A 23794-nucleotide genomic window follows, 5' to 3' on the forward strand; every position below is an offset into this window, starting at 1 on the left:
TTCATATGATATACTTGATTCATTTGAGTTAAGTCCGTTCAATCAATACAATTCTATTTTATCTCATTGTCACCATTTTGTCTTCTTAATGATTAATATGATTACTGTCAGCAAATGATTGTGATAAATTGTTCGTTTGAGAATAAGCATCCCATGGCCACGTTCCATATTTATCTATCCACACAATGCCAATAAAAAGATATCATTAACTCTTTAATTGAGCTATGAATTCTATTGTTGCTAGTAAAGTCATGCCATACACAAGTCATGTACCCAATATACTGGTTATGAGCTTGATCATCTTTAAAGCATAAGCCTCCACTTATATCAAAACAGATGAGTTGTATACGCATAGTCAGTGACTAACTTAGGATTTAGGTAAATCACACCATGAACGTCACAAGTAAATTAATTCATAAACGGATTTAGAATTAATTCATCTTGGGTTCAGTCCAATGTATCATTCTACCGATGAATACATCTATGTCTCTACTTGTGGAGTCAACTGATGCGATAGCCATGACTAGACATCTCCCCAATTGGAATTGTAGACAACATAATAATCTTTCTCAGTATTTGAATCAAATGCTCACTTTGATTTTTTAATGAGATAACAGACTCATTTAGATTATCTATTGAAGTAAGTTGTATTTCTCGTAATGTAAACATTTTTTATAATGCCACTTATCTTTAGTTTGAATTTTAAACAATCAATAAGCTAATATTTTCTTGTTACAATTTCGCTCTGCATGCAAAATATAAAAGACATAAATACAAAAGATATAATAGTGAAATGTGAAATTAACTTTAATTATTCATCGTTCAACTAAATAGAAAATAGTTACTTGTCTACTACAATATGAGAACATTTCCCAACAGATCCAATATCGTTTCCGTTTAATTCCCGTTTTCGACCGAGAGAACTATAGTAAATTGAAATCGGATTCATGAGACTAATTTGCTCACACAAGCTGACATATTCGGGATGCTCACACAAGCTTCAGACCAAGGTTGCTCATACAATCTTAGTTCAGTGCTGCTCACACAAGCTTCAGAGTATCCGCAACACATGTTAGATCTCAATCCATCGTATTAATCCTTGATCAAACACCCGTTTTCCTTTTCAGGACCCTAATGACATGTTATTTGTATCCTAATCCTTTACTAAATTCACACGGCCATTGTTACCGTTTTCGTATAATTTCAAACTTTGTAACATCATCATATACATATCGTTCAATCATATAACAATTTCACATCCATCCGATACCATATACCTATTCGTATTTTTCATATATTTCATATTTTACGATTTAGTCCATTTGATGCCAACAGACATTATATTTATAAAAATTCAATTTAGAAAGCCAAACAATACAATACAAACATATCATGAATTAATAAAGTAAGTCTCATATGAACTTACTTGGAAAAAACAACAACAAATAATACGTCAAGGACTAATTCACAATTTTGCCTTTTCATTGATTATCCTTCGATTGATTTAATTCCTGATCTATACCATAATTCATTTCAATTTATCAATTTCAAATACCTTATGTCATCCTACTATAAGCATAAGTCAGTTCAATTTCACTTTTCAAATGTTTCCTAATTTTTTCATTTTATTCAATTTAGTTCCTAAAACCGAAATTACCATAACTTTCAAATTTTAGCTTCGATTTCAAAATTGAACTCAATTTCATCCTTCTATAACCCTCTATTATTAAAAAATGTAGAAATATTATACTAATTTTGAAATTCATACACTTTAGTCCGTATATTCGAAAACTAACAATTGAACTTTACAAACTGGCCCATTTTCAATTCTAAGCTCAAAGTCTAACAATTTAGTATCAAAAACTTCAAGAAATCAACAATGAAAACTTTTGAAAATTTTAACAGTTTTACAAGTTGATATGTGGGCTAGCTAAATCAAGCTTACAAGACTTCAAAAACATTAAAATTACAAGAAACAAACTAAATCGAACTTACCTATGGATGACCGAAAGCTTTGAAACATAAAACTCTATTTCTTTTCTAATAGTGAAGAAGATGAAGATGATAAGAAATGACTTTCATTTCTTTTTAATTTTTGTTTATATATTTTAATTAGTTACCAATTAATTATAATTAACTTAATTAACCTAAGTTTAATTAAAGCTAAATTTAGTTAACAATTTTGGTGGGTTACAACTACTCCCCACCACCGATTAACATAACATGAAGGGTCAAATTTCTCAATTGGTCCTTCAATTAATTAAAATTCTATACCAATTAATTTGTACCATATTTACAATTTAGTCTTTGTAGATTGATTATCTATCTATTTGTCAAAATTAAGGACCAAAATTTAATTAAATATTATACTATCCTCGTAAATATCAAATAATAATATTTACAGACCTGAATATAAAAAATGAGGTTCTGAAACTATCATTTCCGACACCACTAAAAAATGAGTTGTTACATAATACATTGTTATCCGAAAAACAAAGCGATAATTAGTACACTATATTCTCTTAGTCTCAAATAAATTATTTTGTTTTAAAAGGATATACGTTGAAATCGATATCGTATTAAGATTATGGATGAGGAGACAATTAATTGAATCTATTATATTGAGTAATAATTTTGTGTTTGAAAACTACCATATAGTGGAGGCGGTGCTCCTGAAGAGACCAAAAGGCACAACTAACTATTAAAACTCTAAAAGATATTTAGGTGCCTGAAATTGAATACGAAAATAGTGAAAATAAAGATATCTCAATATAAGTTATGTTAATACGAGAAATCATGAAACTTTAAAATAGAAAAGTTGTCTACAACGGTTTTGTATGCAATAATATTATTGAGATAATGAAAGAAAAATGAAGTTCTTGACTATTGAGAAATATATACATGAAATAGATTGACCAAAATGGGAAGATGTAATTCAAGTGGAATTAAATCCTAAAAGTTTGTGGATCAATAGTCTAAACGTCTAAAGGTATAAAGCCAATGAGGTATAAATGAGTGGTTCTGCAAAAACGAAATAAGAAATATGAAGTTTTTCACGAAGTCCTAGCATTAATTATGAAAGGTATAATATTCTCTTATGGTGGATGCAATAGCCTCTAGATATCTTTTTAGTTTTGGCAGTTTATGAAAGATTTGATATGCATGTAACGATTGTTGCTATAACATTTATAGAAATCACTATATACTGTAAGTTTATATTGAAATTCTTCTGAAATTGTTTATTACAATTGTGTAAATATTTATATGAATTGATTTGAACATATGTATTAGTATACAATGATAATGATCAACTATGATTATTGTTGGAACTCCTAATCAAAATATATTTCTCTAAAGTTAGTGAATTTGTTGAAGTGATCATTTGAAAAATTAATATTCAAGATTGAAATACGTAGAATTTAAGATATCACGTGAAATTATCATTAGTGAGAATAAATACGCGTCGTACTATTCTTTTTCTTTAACAAAAGTTTTATCCATTAAATTATCTGTTAAAGTTTTTGAGGAGGCAAGATATTATGTTAATTATAGATAAGTGTATTATTTTTACTTCTGTAAGAATTCTTTTCTCATAAATTGTGAAATCGTATATATGAAAATAACTCATAAATTATATTTGAGTAAAAATAATTTTGGTTAAAATTGTTGACCAAAATTATTTATTAAAAAAACATTTTGAAACTGTTCACAATCCCACCGAAAGATGGAGAAAAATTTTCATTTTTCATTTTATTTTGTAAATTACAGTGTATTTCATTCGTAGATCGACTCCTTCAAAGTTCGAAGTCTAAGATAGCATTGGAAACCTGCAGAGCATACGAATAATTAAAAAGACAACTGGAAAAGAAGAATAAACGCATCATCGGGACAACAACAATTATTTGAAATTTGAAGAAAAGACCCATAGATGAAAGGGAAATGGAAAGGTTCGAAGAGAAAACTAGGGTTGCCAGCTGCCCTTCTACTGTGCTCACTCTCATTCCTTGCTGGATTGTTTGTTCCCACTTTTTTCTTTCAGGTAATTCGTAAAAATGCTTTCATTTCCAAGTGTTTATAACTTGGGTTTTGTGTTTAATTATTGGGTTTTTTTTAATAGGATGTTCCGATCATTAAACCCAAGCCGAGAATGCTCGAGGCAGTGCAGGAGAAGACGTATCGTGATCCGATGCCAAATGGAGTAACTGGGGAGAGTTCGATTGAATCTATTCCATTTCAGGTCATTTTTCCATTCTGGTTTAGTGCATTGACTTTTGAATGATGATGGCTTGGTTCATCATGTGAGCTTAGTTGTTGTTAGATTGGTGCCATAATTTTTGGCAAATCTAGTATAAAGATTTTAGTGTGTAGTAGGGGCTGTCTAGTGTTGAACCCGAGACAGGTTTTAATGGCAGATTTTAACACAAGTTTTTGCCACTCCACTGTGGTTCAGTCGAAAAAGATTTGTTTATAAATGCTTTTTCTTGGGATACTTTTTTTACTTCGGTTATAATACTTGGCTTTAGGATTTGATACTTGATAGCAGTTAACTCATTAGTTAAAGTATTTATAAAATTGTAGGTGCGATAGGGCCTTGAGCCGAAAACAGAAAGTCGTAGTAATCCATGGTAAAAGCCAGAAAAATTGGAGGATTGGTTTAGTCTATGAGTCAGAATATTCGAGTTTGCATGTATTTGAGAGCTAAGATTTTATCAAGGTGTGTTTGTGCTGATTTAAAGAGGGGCTTTTGGATATTAAAGAGCGGTAATGATGCAGAACAAGGATTTTATATGCAAATGTTTTACATAATTCCGAGGTTGATATATGCTAGGAAACAATGGTCTGGATCTTTTTTATGAGCATTTCTTCGGGGTGCTGCTGACTGAAGAACTAACTTCCTATGCTTGCTTATTGTTGAATGCAGGTTTTAAGTTGGAAACCACGAGCTTACTATTTTCCCAACTTTGCAACTTCAGAACAATGTGAACATGTAATAGAAATGGCAAAGGTGAACCTTAAACCATCTGGTTTGGCTTTGCGCGAGGGAGAAACTGAAGAAAGCACAAAAGGAACTAGAACAAGGTGCCCCTTTAGGCAATCATTTCTGTTTTTATTGTCGGTTTCTTGTTGATCTTGAGTTGAGTGTTATTTATAAGGCAATGATTCTATTAACTGCTTTAAATTAGCATCAAGACCAGATGGTGCATTTTCCTTTGTGTCCATGAATTGTTTGAATTGGTGAGTGCTGATAGTTTGCTTTCTTGATGATGCTTTCTTGGAAACAGTTCGGGAACTTTTATTAGTGCATCAGAAGATGAAACCGGGACCTTGGACTTAATCGAGAAAAAAATTGCAAAGGTTACAAGCATCCCACAGAGCCATGGAGAGGTACATTTTCTTTTTCTGCTGAAACTATTATTATCATCTCATGTTGTAAGTTCAGTTAGTATACATGACATTATTGGAGAAAGTTTAAGCAAATATGGTGGAAATTTTAGGCAATTATAAACCTAGGGCAACTGTATGAAATGGGCCACGGGGTGTTGTCAATTGACCTTTGAAGAAAACTTGATTCGGTTTAACTTCCAATGATGGTTTAATCATCCGCCAAACCAATTGTTAAGGCATATAAATCTGCTACCCTATTGGTTGTGTTTGAAAACAGCAAAGTCTTATCATTTTCCTTGAATAGATTCTGTCATATTTGGCATCTGACACGAGTTACTTTTGTCTGCTGCAATACTTGTAACCTATGACGATCATGTTAATCAAACCATGGTTCAGCGAATCTGGTATATTACTTGCAGTGGAAGTATAATAGTTTACATAGAGAGGGAGAGATTCTTGGAATGATATACATCAACACACTAATGATAAATCAACACTCTGCTAATATTATCTTGATGTACTTCCTGTTTGTGTTGTAATTTTGAAATGGCAAATCTTTCCTATTGTAGGCATTTAATATTTTGAGGTACGAGATTGGGCAGAAGTATGATTCTCATTATGATGCATTCAATCCGTCTGAATACGGTCCACAATCAAGCCAAAGGGTACAGTCTTATATGTGAACTTCATTGTTACATGCTGGTTTAATCTTGGTTTCTGGATATTTTTATGTGCAATTTGTGGCAAACTGAAATGATTGCTGTTCTGTCTGCCTATAGGTTAATACTGTAAATATTATAGCCGGTGTCTCCATAGATAGCCCTATTTAGTTCTTTCTTCTATGGCATGGTGCCGACATTTGCCTTTGTGCTAGCCTCACCCCATGTATAGGATATTCTTTTTATGCTTCATAGTTAAAGACAGTTTATTCTGGATTATTCTAGTATGGTTTTTGTTTTTTTGATAACATATACTGTTCCCTTCATTGCATTTTCTGTATTTTGATCAAGCCATTGTGTGTGTGTTAATGCCAAAGGACTAAAACATTGTGCGTATCAACATTGAACGGTCTCTCGCAGGTTGCATCGTTCTTGTTGTATTTATCGGATGTAGAAGAAGGTGGAGAAACAATGTTCCCTTTTGAGGTAGATACGGAAATGCCAACTTGCCTTATCTCTCCTTTATTTCGTTATAGCAAGTATTATTTGTCAAGTTTTGGTACTCACCCTGTTATTCCGGTTGCAGAATGACATGAGAGTCAAAGGTTACGACTACAGACAGTGCGCTGGTTTAAAAATAAAACCACGAAAAGGGGACGGACTTCTATTCTATTCACTCTTTTTGAATGGCACGATAGATCCGGTAATTTTCGCACTCTCAAATCAAACTTAATGTGCATTGCATTGCTCTCGCTTCCAGTCCATTGTTTTAAGGGATTTCTGAAGTCCATCGTGTTATCAATATGGATGCTTTATTGCTGTTATAATGCTCGAAAACATTGTTGTTTTTGTGTGTGGCTGATGTATTGTCTGTTTGAAACCATTATTTGCAGACATCTCTGCATGGAAGCTGTCCAGTGATCAAAGGGGAGAAATGGGTTGCTACAAAGTGGATTAGAGACCAAGACCAAAATGACTGACTATTCAGTGTTTCCGTAAAAAAAATCACTGATTATCGGTGTTTATTTTTGTTGTTGTTAATCATCATATAAACTCTGTTTTGGAGAGTATAATTCTTTATGAATTCACGCCCATTTTCAAAACAAAAATTCCAGATAAAGTAACATTTAGTCCTTGAATTTGGTAATTTTTTTTCACATAAAATTTGGGACTTGACAGTTTTTCTTAATTTGATCCTTGAATTTTGTCAAGATATAAAAGAATAACATGTCTTTGCTCTTGAACAAAATTCAAGTTAAGATACTAATTTGAAAAAGAAAAAAAATTAAGTAACATACATGTGATTAATTTTTAACTGATTCTTATTTATTTTAATAAAAATGAGAAAATATAATCTTACTTTTAATTTTTTTATATAAAAGATTATAATATTATATTATTAAAAAAGCAATCCTATTTCGAATCTTAATCTAAAAGCACCAAATTCCAATTCAGAGTTCAGACCCACTTAACGTTCTTTATTAGCATTTACTTCTTCTGTTCTCCATTGTTTTACTTTCGTCATTATTAATTCTCCCCTTCTAGAAATTTCCAAGTTCTTCTTCAAAACCCTCACATCCCATTCGATCAAAAGAACCCAAATCTTTATCATCCACCATGGGAGGAGGAAATGCCCAAAAATCCAAGATGGCTCGTGAGAAGAACTTGGAAAAGCAAAAGGCTGCCGCTAAAGGTTTTTCTTTTCCTTTTTTTTGCAAACCTTTCTCCTTTAATCTTTTTTTTTGCCATCTCTTATCTCTCTGGGTTTTGTTCTTTTCTTTTCTTTTAGTTAGATCTATTCTTGATCATGATCCTTTTCTTTGTTTTAACTTTTGGGTTTTTGATAGGAAGCCAGCTTGATTCTAACAAGAAGGCCATGACCATCCAGGTAGTATCTTTGCTTCATTTGTTAGGTTCAACACTCTGTTTTTTTTTGCTCGATCTGTTGGCTTTTTTTTTGATCAAATGATTTATGATTATTTTGTTTCCTTGTACATATAGATCAAACTTGACAAATTGGGTTGAATTTATTTTCACTGTTTTTTTCCTGGGTTAATATATTCATTTCTTGTTAGTTGGTTTTCACTATTTGATTTGTGTACATGCTTTCTAGATTCTTACATTAAGTTGTACAGCTACTGGAACTTATTTGCCTGGATTCCCTGCTAAAAATTGATGTCCAAATCAAAGTTTGGGAGTTAATCATTTACTTAAAAAAGTTAAATACTCGTCATTTTCCTTTTAAGATTTCTAGTCCAATAGTTGATGCTGGGTTTTTTTTGGGTCAAAAGTTGTTTACCATCATGTTTACTTATGAAGTTGATATGATTGCATGTGTATTGATGGCAAGTTTTGATAGAAAATACTAACAATGTTAATGATTGGACTAAGATTTTAAATGGAAAAAATCAAGAGGGTTAATTTTAAACCTTTTAAGTATGTGGACTAAATCGCAAACCGCATTCTAGTATATGGATTGATGGCACATTTTAACCAACTTATAGTTATGGTTGTTGCTGTTTATCACCTATCAGTACTGCATTGTTGTAAGGTTTTTCTCAATTTTCTTCCTTTTGGAAACCCTGTGGAATTGACACTTGAGTGTTAGCTTATCTTGCATGAGCTATTGCCGATTGTCGATTTTGATGACAACAATCTGTAGCCTTCTTGAAAAGATAATTGATAGCAAAAACCATGTTTTTGTTCGGTTTGTGTGATGTATGGTGATAAAAGAAGACTTTGGATTTTCCATTCAGTCACTATATATCTTTAGTTTGATATTATTGAATCGAGTTAGACTCATTTTATTAAGTCCATTGATGGAAGTGTTACTTGCCTTATCTTCTTTGTTCGCTTCATTGATATTGTACCTGGTGGATGGTGGTGATTTGTGTATAGTGCAAGGTGTGCATGCAAACATTCATCTGTACTACAACAGAAGTGAAATGCCGGGAGCATGCCGAGGCGAAGCATCCTAAATCCGACCTATACACATGTTTTCCTCACCTTAAAAAGTAGCACACTGTGGAAGTGTAGATGGCTTGTAGCATGCATCTATCTTGTCCCATTGATACTGTATGAGTAACTTCTTAAAATCTCTCTCACAAAAGCCCTATAAGCTCTCACTTGGTGATTTCAATGATGCAATTGTCGTGTCGTGTTCTGTCTCGATACTTGCTTGTTGCTTGATTTTGATATGATTAATGTGGTAAAGCTTGTGGTGTTATCTGTGGTGCTGTTTTTCCTTAACCTCTCTTTGCCACTTTGCCAATGATTCCTAAATGCATGTGACGTGTATGCTTACAAAAAGATTATAAGGAAAACCATTTCCTAAAATTGGAAGAAGTTCATTTCTTTTAAAACAACTTTTACCTTCACCCCTTATTTGAAAAATGAAAAGAAAAAAAGAGTTAAAAATTGCTTGAATTTCACAGTGATGTGTGTGATTTACATGGAGCTTCATTAATATAAATATTGTTACTTCCATTGATGAGTTCTCAAGATTTTAATGAACATCAATATTGTTACTTCTATTTATGGGTAGACATTGTGTTAAAAAAACAACTGATATGGTTAGAATCTGTAATGAGATTATTCAAAAAAAATATTATTATTATCTCATAAATAATATTTTGACCATTATAAAAAAGCTAATTAAATATATAAAAATGTTAATGGTTCAAAATTATATATCTTAAAACAGTGAGTTTATATGGGTTCAATGTGAATTTTGATTGAAATAATAATAAAAATGAAAAAATTATTATATAAGTAATATTCGGAATAAATATAATAGACAAAATCTAATATAATAGATTGAATATTATTCTTTTATTTATAAATATATATAGTCTAAATGTTATTAGAAATAGAGTTGAGCATTTGATCGGATTGAGTTAAAAAATTTTAATTGGAGTTAACGAATTTTATTATTAATATTTAATGTTAAATTTATATTGATAGATTATTTAACTAGTAAATAAAGTACATATTATTTAATTACATAAATAATATAATAGTTTTATCTTTTTTATCTTAATGAGTAAATATTTATCTGAATGATATAATTTTATTTTTTATTATTCAGAATTTTAGATAATTCAAATTGTATAATTAATATTCAAGATGAATTGAAAATTTTAATTTTTTATTCGGTTAATTTAAAATTATTTAATTTAATTTTTAATTTTTATTAAATTTTTTAAATCCAATCAAATTTTATTCACTTTTTGACTCTATCTTAACTCGATGGATTAATATCATCATCATTTGCTTTATGGAGACAACTAGCCAAAAGTTCAGGGATTTTGAAGGTTGACTGGCTTGCTACGTGTAATTTATACGACACGTGGCGTTCAAAGAAAGGAGACGTTGACGTGTCACGGAAATATATTAATTAATTAAACATAAAAATATGCCAAAATTCTGGAGAGTATTCGAATTATATGTCAAACACGCCAACCCCCTTCCTCTACGCGCTTCACCCCGTTTCCCATCTACTCGCTGCTTTGTCCATCCATTTTCAATACCTCAAGTGCTACAGGTGCGAGTACAGTATCAATTGGTACTCGCGAAAACAGTCTTAAAACCAAAACAAGAAAGCCAGAAATTTCCGACCACCAAAAATAAATAAAAGTTAGGACTTAAAAAAAAAAACACATTTTTCTTTTCCCTTTTGTCTTTAAAAGCAAATCAAAAACCACACCAAAACCCTTTCAAAGCTGAGAGACGCCATTGGAAGAGGGAAAAGAAAACGAAACCCAAAGAAAGGACATAATGAGCGGTTCTTTGCGTAGGTTCGCTGCCATCACCCGCCTGTCACAGAAGCAACCGTTCGCCGACTTGGCTGACCCGATCAACAGAATCCACCCGTTTCTAAAGAACCGAACCAAGACCCAAGCCAGGGAGTATGTTCGGTTCCCAAATGTTGTACGGAAAGTAAGAGAATATGAGATCTCCCCCTCCCTTTTCAGTTCTTCGTTCTCTTCTTCCTCTTCGTCTTCAACGGCGTCGTTTGGGAAGCTGGGTTTTGTTGGGTGGTATTTAGGAATGGTGAAGTCGTGGCCCGTTTTAACCAAGAGCGTTACTTCATCGGCTATTTATGTAGCTGCTGATTTGTCTTCTCAGGTAATCCCTTTTTTTGGTTCTTAATTTAAAGAGCGTTTTTCGTTTTTGGTTGATTGAAGTTGAAAACTTTGTATTTTGATTTTTGCCTTCTGTTTGGTTGGTGAGAAAGTGGAGAAAAATGAACGAAAATCCTCTGGGGTTCTCTGGAAACTTCACCTTTTTTTATTTTTTTAAAGAGAAGGATGCCTTTTCACACCAAATACACGGGAGTCTATATTTGAATGTTTCTTTGACAAGTCAAACATGTTTGTCAGACCATGAACAAATTCTTCAATTTTGTCATAGTTTCTTCTATTCAAGACTTCAAGTCATTTATGCTCTCCTATTAATGGTCTATATAGTTCTATCTGTTCTGTCACTATGAGGTGCTTTCATTGTGTGAACCCGCCAAGCTCTAAAATGAACCATTATTAGGCAATTTGTAAATGCATGCTTCATGGACCATGCATTATTGCCTGTTTAAACTTGTTTCATTGCAGTTCACTTCTAGTTCTTTCCTCAGTTGCTAAATTTCACTTGCACATCATGCTCTGCTCATAATGAGATTGGTGATTACTTTTAGGGTTTGGGGTAAATTGTTCCTAATGTCATGGACTATGGACTACTCTTCATACGAGTAAATGTCTCGGTTTTGTACCGGTGTTTTTGGTGTATGCAAAAACATTATGAACCATGGTTTTCCTGCATTTGATTATGAAATATATATGCACTTTTGGATACATGCAAAATCCTGTTTGTGTATGTTTTTAATATGGAATTCTATGGTCAGACGATTTCGAAGTCATCTTCAGAACCTTACGATTTGGTGAGGACTTCGCGTATGGCGGGATACGGGTTGTTAATATTAGGACCATCACTGCATCTTTGGTTCAACTTGATGTCGAAACTCTTTCCTAAGAGAGATTTGATCAGTACTTTGAAGAAAATGGCCATGGGGCAACTACTTTACGGACCTACCATGACTGCTGTTTTCTTCTCCTTGAACGCTCGTCTACAAGGTAAAGAGCACAATCTTTCCTTACATGTTGCTAGATGAACACGGCTTTGCAGTTCATTAGCTACTGAATTATGATGTACTGCAAGGTATATCGAACTGCATCAACGTATGATGTTTTTATTGCTCATGTATAACCTTTTTGGATCCACACTGAGCCGTTGTGAGTGGTTGTATGGTACAGGTGAAAGTGGTGATGAAATTGTTTCCAGATTAAAGCGTGACTTACTTCCTACGATGTTAAATGGTATAATGTACTGGCCCTTTTGCGACTTCATCACTTTCAGGTTCGTCCCAGTTCATTTGCAGGTATGGTTGATCTCCTTCCCTCTTCGTTTTTATTTTATTTTTATTCTTCCTCGTGAAACTTATTCGCAGTGGCATTCATTTTGACAGCCGTTGGTGAGCAATTCGTTCTCATATTTATGGACTGTCTATATGACATACATGGCAAGTCTAGAGAAACCGGTGTCAATTACCTGCTGAGTGATTTGCTACCGTAGATTTCCCGTGTTCAAGATCCTGGCTTTTCCACGGTGAACTGAGGATTGAATAAAAAAACTATGCATTCGGTGGAATCCGGTCCCGATATTTGTAGTGCAAGCAGGCTTAGGGAAGCATCATGTTATAGTAGTGAAAATTTGTTTCCCCTCGGTTTAAAATTTGGTGCAAAATCTAGTAATAGAAAGGATATGAAGCATTTTGTAAGGACTCATTTGTTGTTATAAACTTTGGAGAGTATTATTCTACGAAAATTCTTTTTCATTTCTCTAGCAGGCCTTGTTTCGGTCCGAAGACGACCATCAATCTCACATCGATTGTGTATTAAGATTAAATTCAATATATATATGATTAAATTTTATTAAAGCATTGTTAAGAATCTTCAAAATATAAAAATTAAATTCCGACCTGCTTTTTTTTTTCCGCCATCATTGGCATTCTCAGTCAAGCAAGAAGATGACTGAAAATCCGAACCCATTCCAACCATTGTTCCAAACAGTTGAAAGTTTCTATATCGCCAATTTCGTCCGAAAGGTTAGCCATTCATCACCCACCGAGAAACCCCCTCTCACCTTTCCTCCTCCGTCGAAACTAAACGCCGGTTCACCTGTCACCACTACCCATCTTCTCGTCAAGGTATCTCCCTACTTGCATTTCCCCCAATATATTCATCAATTACATGCTTATTTACCTGCTTATCGATCTCGAAGGCTCCTAAATTTTTAAAAATGACGTTGCTCACTAACTGTTTGATAAAATGTCAATGTCACACTGTTTTTTAGTGGACAAACTTGATATTGACGATCTATTTATCATTTCGGACACCCATTTTGTAGTTCTCTGAAATTAAAACGCTTGGTTGAATTATTTATTAAATAGAAGCCTGTTGCACCGGTGACTAAAGAAGAACTTGGAAGAGCAACTTGGACTTTTCTTCACACCCTTGCCGCCCAGGTCTTCACATCTATACCTTTGCCTTTTCTTTCTTTGTTTGTTTGTCTATATGATTTAACCATTGTTTTTTCTCAGTATCCCGAACGTCCAACAAGGCAGCAAAAGAAGGATGTAAAACAGCTGGTATGTTGCCTCACCCACTCTTGCTTAAAATCTGTTATATTCTCATATCTTAATCTCCTTATTTTGTATATCTTTAAGCTTCAATGAAGTTCCAAGTTTTATAGATTTGGGTTAAAAATGAACTGAGTTGAGTTAAAAGATGTCAAACTGCTGCTCAGCTTAACTATAAGGTTTTTGGCTTGCAGATGTCAATATTATCCCGAATGTACCCTTGCAATGAATGTGCAGATCATTTCAAAGAAGTTTTAAGGTATATTTTTGTCTTCTCCACAGCCCTTTCTCTGGTAGTAGATGCCGGGAAAAGAATTCCGGTTACCATTTTATGTTACCTTTTTCTTTTAGATTGTATGATCAAAAAGGACTTTTTAAGTAACACCAGGAAGCTATTCTGCTTTCCCACCCCATCCATGTTTGATATTTGAAGTAGCATGCAATAAAAGCTAAAACTAAAAGGAGAAGAAAACAGGCATAATCCGGTCATGGTGTTATTGGGACGACCTAATGAAATATGAAGTATTCCAAACCAAGACCTCATTAAATCAATATTTACAGTTGTTTTAGCTGTTATAATTGATAAATTTGTTGGTTTCATTTAGTTGTTCCGTCATTCATTTGTGAGGAAAGGAGAGGAAGGCTGTCGGTCATTTTAACCATTGTCCGGTTTATTCATAATGTTCTGCAATGTCTCAGATTTGCTCTGATTTCAATCAATAAAAGTTTTGGATTGGAGGTTCTTCCTATAAGTGTTGTTTGCAAAGACTCCTGTGATATTATGATATTAATGTTTCCTGATGGATATCTTCTTCATGAATGCTTCTCAGAGCAAACCCGGTACAAGCTGGATCACATGAAGAGTTTTCTCAATGGCTCTGTCATGTGCACAATGTCATTAACCGAAGGTAAAAATTTTATCTTCTCAGTTATGCATGCACCAATATAAAATAACAGTTCAATGCTTGCATGTCAATTGGCATATTTGCCTTCGCGGCTGTGCCGGTGTGCCCTACCTACTATTCCGAACTGCATGTACCTTAACTCTTAAGCTCCAAACCATATTAGATTGACCCTTTTTCCTTAGCTTTATCCTAGTTAGTTGACATTGGTCATTTCCAACAGCCTTGGCAAAGTGGCATTCCCATGTGAGCGAGTTGATGCGAGGTGGGGCAAGCTTGAGTGCGAGCAGCGAGCCTGTGATTTACAGGGAACTACAATGAACCATACTGAATTCTGAATTGATACGACATGTTATAAGAATTTACGAACTTCGTCAAAAATCAATTTAGCTCTCTCACGAAAAATGCATAAGTACTCAAACTTTCAAATTGCAAAAGTTTTTCATTTTTTACTGTTATGTTGTTGACATGATTATTAATAACACTGATATTGTCGCATCACCAAAAAAAATAAAATATAAAATATAGAAATTATTTAAAATTTTTATGTTTGAAATCACTTGAACAATCATTTGTCGAGATTTATTTGAGACGCAATTTATTTTTAAAAAAATTATAAATTTATAAAATATTACTAAAAAATATAATAATGTTAAATAAAATTTAGAATATATTAAAAAATTAATTCTAGATTCAATCTAGACATATAATTGTATGATAATATATTCAATTAAAAAATTCATAAAACCAGTTTATTACTTTATTTTAATAAATTGTGAGAACTCTTATTTATGGTTAGGTATACAAATAATTGTATACATTCACATTTTTTTAACTTTTAAAGTAGAATTGATAAAATAAAATTTATTTATTTATTTTTAAATTATTTTTATATAGCCTAAATTTTGAGTAGAGTTAATAAATTTTTTTAAAAAGTTATATATATATTTATTAATTTATTTTTTATATAGTCTAAAAGATACTAATAGAATAAAAACATTGTTACAATTCTCGTTTAAAAAAAATATATTATTTTTTAAAACTTTATATAGTTTGGACATATAATTTTTCAGATTCACTCTAACTCTAGACAAATTTTATTTTTTTAATTTTTAATTTTGATTAACAATTTTATAAATATTAATAATATTTTACAATTTTATAATTTTTTTATAATTTTAAAAAAACGACAGGTGGTTAAATTTTGTTTTAAAGAAAATATTTTTTTTATTTTTTTATGACGTAACTCTGTCACGTCAACAATTGTTGTTAGCGTGGATCATCATGCCAGCGTTGTTAATGGCCACATCACTTACGTAATGGTCAAGGACGGAAAACATTAATCAAATGGCTTAATTGATGTAATTTTAGAGTTTAAAGGCTTAATTAAGTGCATTTTTTTTCCAGAAAGGCTTAATTGAATTTTTTTTGTCAAAGTTTAGTGACATTTCTACTCTTTAAGCCTTAAAATTAAAAGATATTAAATAAGTTATTTTGACTTGTAGACACTTGTTGGACACGATTTCAAACCGTGCGACTTTCATCCGTTATCCTAATCTAATATAAATACTATAGCAATTTGAAGTTACAACTAAGGAAAGCGTTCCAATATGACACAATTAAGAAACTGTCATTTGACACACTAGTTATTTGTTACGTGTCTTTGTCGATTAAAGTTTAAAATGAATATTATTTCAATATAATTTCTTTATAAAAATATATCTATATTGAATACCCATTCAAATAACAAGGATCATATTTGTCAATAATCATTGCTATAATTGATTTAGTTATAGATTACAGAAAAAAATAAATATGTACACACTCAGTCATAGATTTAAACTATCGTTATTAAAATTAAATATTTATATTATTTTTAAATTTTCATCAAATTTTTTATCAATTTTTAATAATTTAATATAATATATTTTAATTACTATACACAATTAATTTAAAACTAAACATTGTGTTTCAACAACTTTCTTCATCAGTTAAAATTGAATAAACATTATATTTAAATTTATAATTGTCATCTTTATAATATGTTTAATTTAGGATTTTTTTTCATTACATATTTAAATTTATATTTGGTGATTATATTTTCAAAATCGTAAATTATATAAATAGTCATTCAATTATAACAATAAAAAATTCATTTTAGATTACAATTTAAACATCCACATTACATAATTTAATCATTTTGACCATTCACATTAAAACCACAAACGACAAACTAATGTGAAAATTAAATTTTAACCAACATCAAATTTAAAGTTATAATTGTCATCTTTATAATACCTTTTTAAGTTATATTTGGTCATTATAACTTCATTAAAAAATTCATTAGCCAGTGATAAAATTTTTAAAAAATTGGAACCTAGAACTCAACATTTTCCAAGTTGTTTAAAGGTAAAGTTTTAATTATTTAGTAATTATATTTAAGCATTTTATCGAGTAAGTATCACTCTTAATTGAGTTTTAAATTCAACTGTGAAATTATAAAATTATCCATTCTTTTAAGTTATAAACAATATTATTATAATAACATTTTATCTTTTTATACTTTTTATATCATTATTACTCTACCTATATTCAGTATTGAATAAATTTTAAAAGAAAATATTTTCAACATAAAATATTTTTTTTTCATTGGGTGTGATTAAATCTACTTAAAATAGTTATTTGTCATTAATTTGTTTTGGGCTTATTTTTTAGAGAAGTTTTATATGAGCAAAGTAATAATTCTTTTGGGTAAAATCAAGATATGTTCTATGTCCGTTTTACCGTCCATAAAAACTAATCATATCGGGATTTGTGTTGTCCCTCCCAATGATAGTATCTCTAAAGTTTAAACTTGAATCATCCCTTAGATAGTGTAATGTGTCGAACTATTGCGTCTAACCCTTATTGATTAAATTAATTTTTTAATGATATTATTTGAATTAAGGTAATATTAGTAGTAGTAGTAGTGGAAGCAAGTGGGTTAACATACCATTTAGTACTTAAGTTTGGTTTCAATTTTTAATTTGGTATCTGAGTTTTTTTGTTGTTCCAAATTGGTACATGAGTTTGGCTTCAAGGTTTAATTTGGTGCCTAGAGCAAAGGGTATCATGTAGCCCAATTAATATTTGACACGCGTGCTATAGTAAATATATATATATAAGTATTGAATTGGGAGATAAAAAACTTAAATATCAAATTGAACGTTGAAGTTAAACTTATGTACTTAGTTGGTATAAAAAAAACTCAAGTATCTAATTGAAAAAAAATTAGGTACCAAATTGAAAAAAAACTCTCAGGTATAAAATTAAACATTAAAATCAAAATCAAGTACAATAACCGAAGCAAATTATGTGGAATTAAAATATAAGGACTAAATCCATGAGCTGAGTATAGTATCAGGATTAAAACCATCATTTGACCAAAAGAAAACAATTGGGTCAAAATGTTGAAACTAGGGTTTTTTGGAACCCATCTATAAATACCTTATTTTCCCACAATTTTAACTCCATCGTCAAGTTCCTAGGTTTTCAATAAGCTCTAAAGCCTCCTTTTGCCTTTCAGAGCTTTGATCGATCATGGGTCACTCAAACGTCTGGAATTCTCACCCTAAGACCTACGGGCCTGGCTCTCGCGCCTGGTAACTTCATCTTCTCTCATTTCTTTTGATTGCTTCCAGATTTCAAATTAGATTATTTCATTGTCGACACTTTATTGTGTATCACTTACGTTTAACGAACTGCAATAAAATTCTGGGTTATTGATTTTTGAGCGCCTGATCTAACGATTAAACATTGTAATCTTTATGTGTAACGATTTAACATTCTGTGTTATGAATTGTGTGGTTTTGCCTTGGTTAGTTTTTTTTTAATTTATTGGGTTTTTTGTTTGTTTTTAAATATAGTCGCGTGTGTGGAAACCCCCATGCCATCATAAGGAAGTATGGGCTCATGTGTTGCAGACAGTGCTTCCGTAGCAATGCCAAGGAAATTGGATTCATTAAGGTAACATTAACGACTTCTTGAAGTAATTGTGTCCCATACAACTAAATGGGGATATGGCCCTTTATCTATGTTGCTTGGATCCCTTATTTTTCTCGAAGTACCCGATAAAATGATTACAAGTATATGACTTCCGATGATCTTCCAACATATGTAAAGCCATAAATAGTCTAATTATACTCTTGTCGGATACATACCCATAACTGACACTCACATCCTAGTCTTAGTGACATAATTAATGATTTCTCATATCAGCTTTTTGACCTCTGGGTATCTTTTTGTTTTTTTGGTTTTGTTTGCAGTACCGTTGAAGAATTTATATGGTGTGAAGTAGGAAAGGAATTTGTCCAAGTATGAGCTATTGTAGTAAGGTTTTGGAATTCAAAGAAAAACTTCTAAGAAAATGTTTTTGTTGAATCTATTATGGGACATTGAAGTGTCTTACAAGGAGTACATTGTTGTTTTTCAATGAAAGGTTAATGCTAGCTTGCTATTAATTTGTCTATGTAATGTGATGGTCCTGTTTGATTTACAGCATTTCATGTGTTAATATAAATGGAATTAGAGGTTGAGTCTTTTATACATTTGAAACCTGGGGGCAAAGCTTTTGTCCACATTCACATTTGATTCTTGTTATTTAGTATTATGTCTTGTTTATTATGCTCCAAGGACTGGTTGTACGTGGATTCAATGCATCTTCCAATGTAGTTCTGGTGTTTGAAATATGCTTTGTTCCATTTTTGTTTCTGTTGTTGTTTTTGGGGTTCAAACTTGTATATTGGATTTTGCTTTTTATATACTTCAATTAAGGCTTTTCATTTTCATTGATTTGGGAAAAAAAAGGAATGAATGCAGATTGAGTTTATATAATCAGTATGCTTTTCATTTTGCTTCCTAAGTGTCTTAGGAGACTTGTCATTGTTTGGCTGGATAACCAGTATACTGCCATAAACAAGTATGGTTTGTATAGGCTATATCATGGCAAGCATCATTTTGTAAATAAAACTTTGTTTTTATTATTAGGGTTAATGCAATTTTTGCCCCTTCAACTTAACAACTAGGTTCACTGTGGTACTTGAACTTGGAAATCCATTTTGATCCTTGAACTTGGAAAAATATAAAAAGTTTTTCAGGGACCAAAATTGGCGTAGTTGCCAAGTATAAGTACTAAAGTGAATATAGTTGCCAAGTTTAAAACAAAAAATTATATTAACCCTTGTTATTATCATGTGGGTGTGTGTTTCAGATAAAAATGAAGTATCATGTTTGTAGAATTAGGAAGGAATTGCTTTGTATATCAACCAGCTCACTGCATTTTGAGTAAATTAATGACCCGCATGTTGTAGCCCATAGTTATCCAAATTTTAGTAATGCTTTGTGAACTAAACATGAGAATCAATTAGGCTTGCATTGGCATTTTTTTTTATTTCAACCTTGTTCATCCTTTTCTTGTACAGCCACTTCCATGTTTTCAATTTATTTTGCATATTAATAGTATGGCATTAGGAGAAAAGTTTATTTTCTATTTTTAACATGGTATTTATTTCTGGCCTTCTGCCAATTGGACTTGGACTTGGTTCATCATCATCATTCTATTTTCATTGTTTATGAATGTTGGTACTGAACACTTAGACCCATGGTGATAAGTCAGCTTCACCAATAAATCATACTAGTTAAAGAGCTTAAGTTTTCAACACATAAAGTCTTGCAATGATCCAAGTTACCAACTTGCTTGTCTAGATTTCTTCTTCAAGCTTTATCCCATCTTCCGTAATTAATCTCAATTAAGCTAGAAGATCAATAGCTCTAAGAATTCATCTAGACGTTGCACTTCAAGTTCCTATTCGTCAAAATATGTTTCATTATATTCCTGCACTGAGTCCGACCAAAGCTTGTCCTTGATGTTATTCCTAAGAAAAAATGTAGTCCAATGAAATCATGCCAAAAAATCGAACCATGCAGGACTGACCAACCTTTCAATTTGACTCTAACCTTAAAATCTAATCCAATCAATTTCACCTCGAGTATGACTATCTAATTAATTATAAAAAGTCAATAGATCTGAACTCTGAAATGAGGCAAATATGAAGTACATTAAATTTTGAATTAAGGCTTGAATAAATAACTTGAATGATTAAACCCTAAAATGAACCCGAATTTTAAATTATATAAAAAAGAATTTTGATGACTAAAATCTAGAATTTTGAATATTTTAAGTATTAAAATAATCTAATTTAAAACCAACTTGAGTTGTCTAATTAACAAATTCAGAATCTAGAAATTGAATTTTAATATTTGGAACTCATTCTTATCCAAGATTGTGGCCACTTTTATCAAAAGGAAAAGTGAGGAACATGGTGGAATGGAGAGGCAATGTTGGAAAGGTGTGGGTGCAGACAAAAGAATTCTCTTTTTTGAAGTTTATAATCACTTGGAAAGTGGGATAAGTGATGCCCAACCCCCCCTAATTAAACAAAGCATCACTTATATGGGTTGTTCTTCCTTTTACACCAATTTATTCTATGGAGTATGTTCTAAGTCACATGGCTACAAAAGTTTTAACTAGCATCATCTCATTATTTATCCCCTTATTTTATTACTGTTTCAACTTACAATTATACCGACGGTTTCAATAAGAGTCACTCATTATACGCACTAAACACACATTTACATAAGATGAGATGGATCTCAAAATTTATTATCCTCAACCATTCATACCATATCCACAACCTAACAATGGGGTTCTTTCTATTATTTATGTATTCATAATATTTGTTGTTATTACTAGGCTCTCTACATATACTACACTTTACAGCACTTATTAATGACACATCAATTGATATATAAAAATAAAAACATGCAAAGAATAGCATATGTGTGATAACTATATGTATCTTCTTTGAAGTGCTGCATTCAATATAGGTCCTAAAAGGGGAAAAAGAGTAAAGATTCATTATTATTTTAAGGGTTAAATGCATAAGAATACTTTAATTTTTATCGGTTTAGATCTTATGTGTATTATATTTAAAACATGTGTATATTTATTGTGTAAGCAACTTGGATCATACGTGCCATATGAAAAATATATTCCTCATAAATTTTAATAGCACTATGTATATTTTTTATTCTTTTAAAAAATGTCACATCCAAGCTATTTACGCAGTAAACAAAGACGTGAATATTTTGAAATTTTAAGGATCAATTTAGAATAAAACTATAGTTTTGGGGCACTTAAGGTAATTAACCCTTCTACCTATATTTGAGTACAAATTGAAGAATCAAAAGGGAAATAAGTAAAAGAGAGTTATATACAATAGAACAAAACACAGAGGGCATTTGATGTAAGCCTTGCAACCAAATGGAGGACCAATGAGAATGAAAAAAGAAAAATTGGAAATTATATGATTGAAACAGCATTTTGTTTTTAAACACATGGTGGATCAAAAATCATTTTTTTACTATATAATATACTAATAAATAAATAAATAAAGGTACTTTCCATTTGAAGAAAATTTATGGGGAGAGAAGAGAAAATGAAAATGAAAATGGGTCACTTTCTTTATACTTTTTTGATCTTATAAAAATTAACAAAATTATGGGAAATTTGCTGTTTAGGATAATATTTGATGCGTTACCAGCGTATGAGTTTCACATATCATCAATAAATAATAATATGAAATATCATTGTTGAATAGAACAAAAAGTGGTGGAGGACTTAGAAATGAATAAAAACAATTTTATTTAAACATAATTAACTAAAAAACGATTGCACATAAATATTAACACCATAAACACGAAAGTTACTAATATTTATTTAGAAGTATTCCACACATTTATAATTAATTATGCAATATCATGTTATTACTTATTGATGGTGCATAAAATTCATGCACTGATGGTACATAAAGTATTATTCCTATCAGTATACATATCTATACTATTATTAAAGGGTTGATTGAGTTGTTGCTTATTAATGGATCTCACTCAGTTGAAAAATTACAAAAAAAAACATTCTTTATATAAAATATCAAATTTTACTATGAGGATATTTTTATAATTTTATATTTAAGTAAATTTCTGAAAAAATGTAAAAAATGTATTTAAGCTTAAAATATTTTGATTTTTAATATCTTAACTTTACAATTTTAACCGAAGCCTCTGTTTATTTTTTATATTAGTTTTATAGATATATATATTTTTTCACTCACATCATAACTGTATCATAATTTAATATGTATATATATATCTACCTATTCTAATGCAAATAAGAAAATTATAATAAAACAAAAATATTTGCATAATTGTACTTATTTTCAGTTAAGGCTTTTTTTCCCCTAAAGTTAATATTTGGCTAAAATAGGTTCTAAGTCCCCACTACTTTTTTGTACATTTGGAAATTTTTTAATTTCCAAGAGTTTATTCTCTTCGCTCGTTAAATTTCAAAATTCAGGTCCAATTATTAATCATATTAAAGTTTTTTTTTCTTAAATCCATTGGTGTAGTATTTTTAAATTAAAAACAAAACACCTCACTTAATAGCCATGCAACAAAAATAGCGTTGTAACGATATTGAAATTAACCAAAAAAGATTAACAATAGTAACAATGATACTTGCATTTTTAAATCCGGAAATCAGAAAGACTAAATTCTAAATGTATGAAAAGTACAATGACTTGTAACATAATTGACCCTACTATTTCAAGCTAAAACTAGTGCTGCTGAGAATTCAAGGGTATATGGGTAGCTGTTGAAATTGGAGGTTTGTACAAATATGCGTTGAAAACAAGGGAAATGGAGATTTTAAGAGACATTGAAAATAGACCTTCCATCTTTTTTAATTTAATTTAATTTAATTTAACTTAATGGATTTTAACTTTGCTTCCAATAATCACAAGCCATTTTTCTTGTCTTTTTTACTTTAATTTTTTTCAATTTAGTCACTTTAAATAAGATAATTGTGCGAATTAATCTTTACTGTTAAAATTTATGTTTCTTTTAACAGATTGTTGATGTGGCACATTAGCCCATTAAATGACTAACATGTGACATTTTTTGTTTGCTTTTGACTAAAGTTTAAGGACCTCTCTATAAAGTTTAGGGGAAAAATTAGACTAATTATACGGAGGTCCCTAAACTTTAGTCAAAAGTCGACAAAA

The 23794-nt window shown here is 31.0% G+C and overlaps 5 protein-coding genes across 6 annotated transcripts; all 5 read left to right on the forward strand.

Annotated features, from left to right (window-relative positions):
• The first annotated feature begins 3646 nt into the window (after positions 1 to 3646).
• On the forward strand, positions 3647 to 7147 carry LOC107943399 (probable prolyl 4-hydroxylase 9). The gene is made up of 8 exons (XM_016877151.2): positions 3647 to 4039; positions 4118 to 4237; positions 4922 to 5079; positions 5283 to 5385; positions 5955 to 6050; positions 6465 to 6530; positions 6631 to 6747; positions 6938 to 7147. Exons 1-8 carry the CDS (start codon positions 3929 to 3931, stop codon positions 7022 to 7024), a joined length of 858 nt encoding a protein of 285 aa, XP_016732640.1. The 5' UTR covers positions 3647 to 3928; the 3' UTR covers positions 7025 to 7147.
• A 305-nt stretch (positions 7148 to 7452) lies between these two features.
• On the forward strand, positions 7453 to 9270 carry LOC121203626 (uncharacterized protein At2g23090). Its single transcript, XM_041110082.1, has 3 exons — positions 7453 to 7737; positions 7892 to 7932; positions 8943 to 9270. The coding sequence occupies exons 1-3, from the start codon at positions 7662 to 7664 to the stop codon at positions 9060 to 9062; spliced, it is 237 nt and encodes a 78-aa protein (XP_040966016.1). The 5' UTR covers positions 7453 to 7661; the 3' UTR covers positions 9063 to 9270.
• A 1393-nt stretch (positions 9271 to 10663) lies between these two features.
• LOC107943403 (PXMP2/4 family protein 4) lies at positions 10664 to 12930 on the forward strand. The gene is made up of 4 exons (XM_016877156.2): positions 10664 to 11171; positions 11941 to 12169; positions 12350 to 12474; positions 12562 to 12930. Exons 1-4 carry the CDS (start codon positions 10821 to 10823, stop codon positions 12649 to 12651), a joined length of 795 nt encoding a protein of 264 aa, XP_016732645.2. The 5' UTR covers positions 10664 to 10820; the 3' UTR covers positions 12652 to 12930.
• A 178-nt stretch (positions 12931 to 13108) lies between these two features.
• LOC107943404 (FAD-linked sulfhydryl oxidase ERV1) lies at positions 13109 to 15094 on the forward strand. 2 transcript variants are annotated; one of them, XM_016877159.2, is made up of 6 exons: positions 13109 to 13302; positions 13546 to 13620; positions 13696 to 13743; positions 13929 to 13993; positions 14565 to 14642; positions 14860 to 15094. In XM_016877159.2, exons 1-6 carry the CDS (start codon positions 13123 to 13125, stop codon positions 14972 to 14974), a joined length of 561 nt encoding a protein of 186 aa, XP_016732648.1. In that variant the 5' UTR covers positions 13109 to 13122; the 3' UTR covers positions 14975 to 15094. The 2 variants fall into 2 exon arrangements, with proteins under 2 accessions (XP_016732648.1, XP_016732647.1); XM_016877158.2 differs by having other exon boundaries at positions 13546 to 13743.
• A 2935-nt stretch (positions 15095 to 18029) lies between these two features.
• LOC107943398 (40S ribosomal protein S29) lies at positions 18030 to 19361 on the forward strand. Its single transcript, XM_016877150.2, has 3 exons — positions 18030 to 18277; positions 18542 to 18641; positions 18941 to 19361. The coding sequence occupies exons 1-3, from the start codon at positions 18216 to 18218 to the stop codon at positions 18947 to 18949; spliced, it is 171 nt and encodes a 56-aa protein (XP_016732639.1). The 5' UTR covers positions 18030 to 18215; the 3' UTR covers positions 18950 to 19361.
• The last annotated feature ends 4433 nt before the right edge of the window (positions 19362 to 23794 follow it).

This window comes from Gossypium hirsutum, chromosome D13 (genome assembly GCF_007990345.1).
Source record: "Gossypium hirsutum isolate 1008001.06 chromosome D13, Gossypium_hirsutum_v2.1, whole genome shotgun sequence".
Classification (NCBI taxonomy): domain Eukaryota; kingdom Viridiplantae; phylum Streptophyta; class Magnoliopsida; order Malvales; family Malvaceae; genus Gossypium; species Gossypium hirsutum.

What these genes read in the sequence shown, in the direction of transcription:
- LOC107943399 (XM_016877151.2), top strand. Translation starts at nt 3,929, where the DNA reads ATGAAAGGGAAATGGAAAGGTTCGAAGAGAAAACTAGGGTTGCCAGCT. An exon ending in TCCCACAGAGCCATGGAGAG is followed by an intron (nt 5,386 to 5,954) that starts GTACATTTTCTT and finishes TTCCTATTGTAG; the next exon opens with GCATTTAATATTTTGAGGTA. An exon ending in TGAATGGCACGATAGATCCG is followed by an intron (nt 6,748 to 6,937) that starts GTAATTTTCGCA and finishes CATTATTTGCAG; the next exon opens with ACATCTCTGCATGGAAGCTG.
- LOC121203626 (XM_041110082.1), top strand. Translation starts at nt 7,662, where the DNA reads ATGGGAGGAGGAAATGCCCAAAAATCCAAGATGGCTCGTGAGAAGAAC. An exon ending in GCAAAAGGCTGCCGCTAAAG is followed by an intron (nt 7,738 to 7,891) that starts GTTTTTCTTTTC and finishes GGTTTTTGATAG; the next exon opens with GAAGCCAGCTTGATTCTAAC. An exon ending in AGAAGGCCATGACCATCCAG is followed by an intron (nt 7,933 to 8,942) that starts GTAGTATCTTTG and finishes ATTTGTGTATAG; the next exon opens with TGCAAGGTGTGCATGCAAAC.
- LOC107943403 (XM_016877156.2), top strand. Translation starts at nt 10,821, where the DNA reads ATGAGCGGTTCTTTGCGTAGGTTCGCTGCCATCACCCGCCTGTCACAG. An exon ending in CTTGAACGCTCGTCTACAAG is followed by an intron (nt 12,170 to 12,349) that starts GTAAAGAGCACA and finishes TGTATGGTACAG; the next exon opens with GTGAAAGTGGTGATGAAATT. An exon ending in TCGTCCCAGTTCATTTGCAG is followed by an intron (nt 12,475 to 12,561) that starts GTATGGTTGATC and finishes TCATTTTGACAG; the next exon opens with CCGTTGGTGAGCAATTCGTT.
- LOC107943404 (XM_016877158.2), top strand. Translation starts at nt 13,123, where the DNA reads ATGACTGAAAATCCGAACCCATTCCAACCATTGTTCCAAACAGTTGAA. An exon ending in CATTTCAAAGAAGTTTTAAG is followed by an intron (nt 13,994 to 14,564) that starts GTATATTTTTGT and finishes AATGCTTCTCAG; the next exon opens with AGCAAACCCGGTACAAGCTG. An exon ending in CACAATGTCATTAACCGAAG is followed by an intron (nt 14,643 to 14,859) that starts GTAAAAATTTTA and finishes CATTTCCAACAG; the next exon opens with CCTTGGCAAAGTGGCATTCC.
- LOC107943398 (XM_016877150.2), top strand. Translation starts at nt 18,216, where the DNA reads ATGGGTCACTCAAACGTCTGGAATTCTCACCCTAAGACCTACGGGCCT. An exon ending in GGGCCTGGCTCTCGCGCCTG is followed by an intron (nt 18,278 to 18,541) that starts GTAACTTCATCT and finishes TTTTAAATATAG; the next exon opens with TCGCGTGTGTGGAAACCCCC.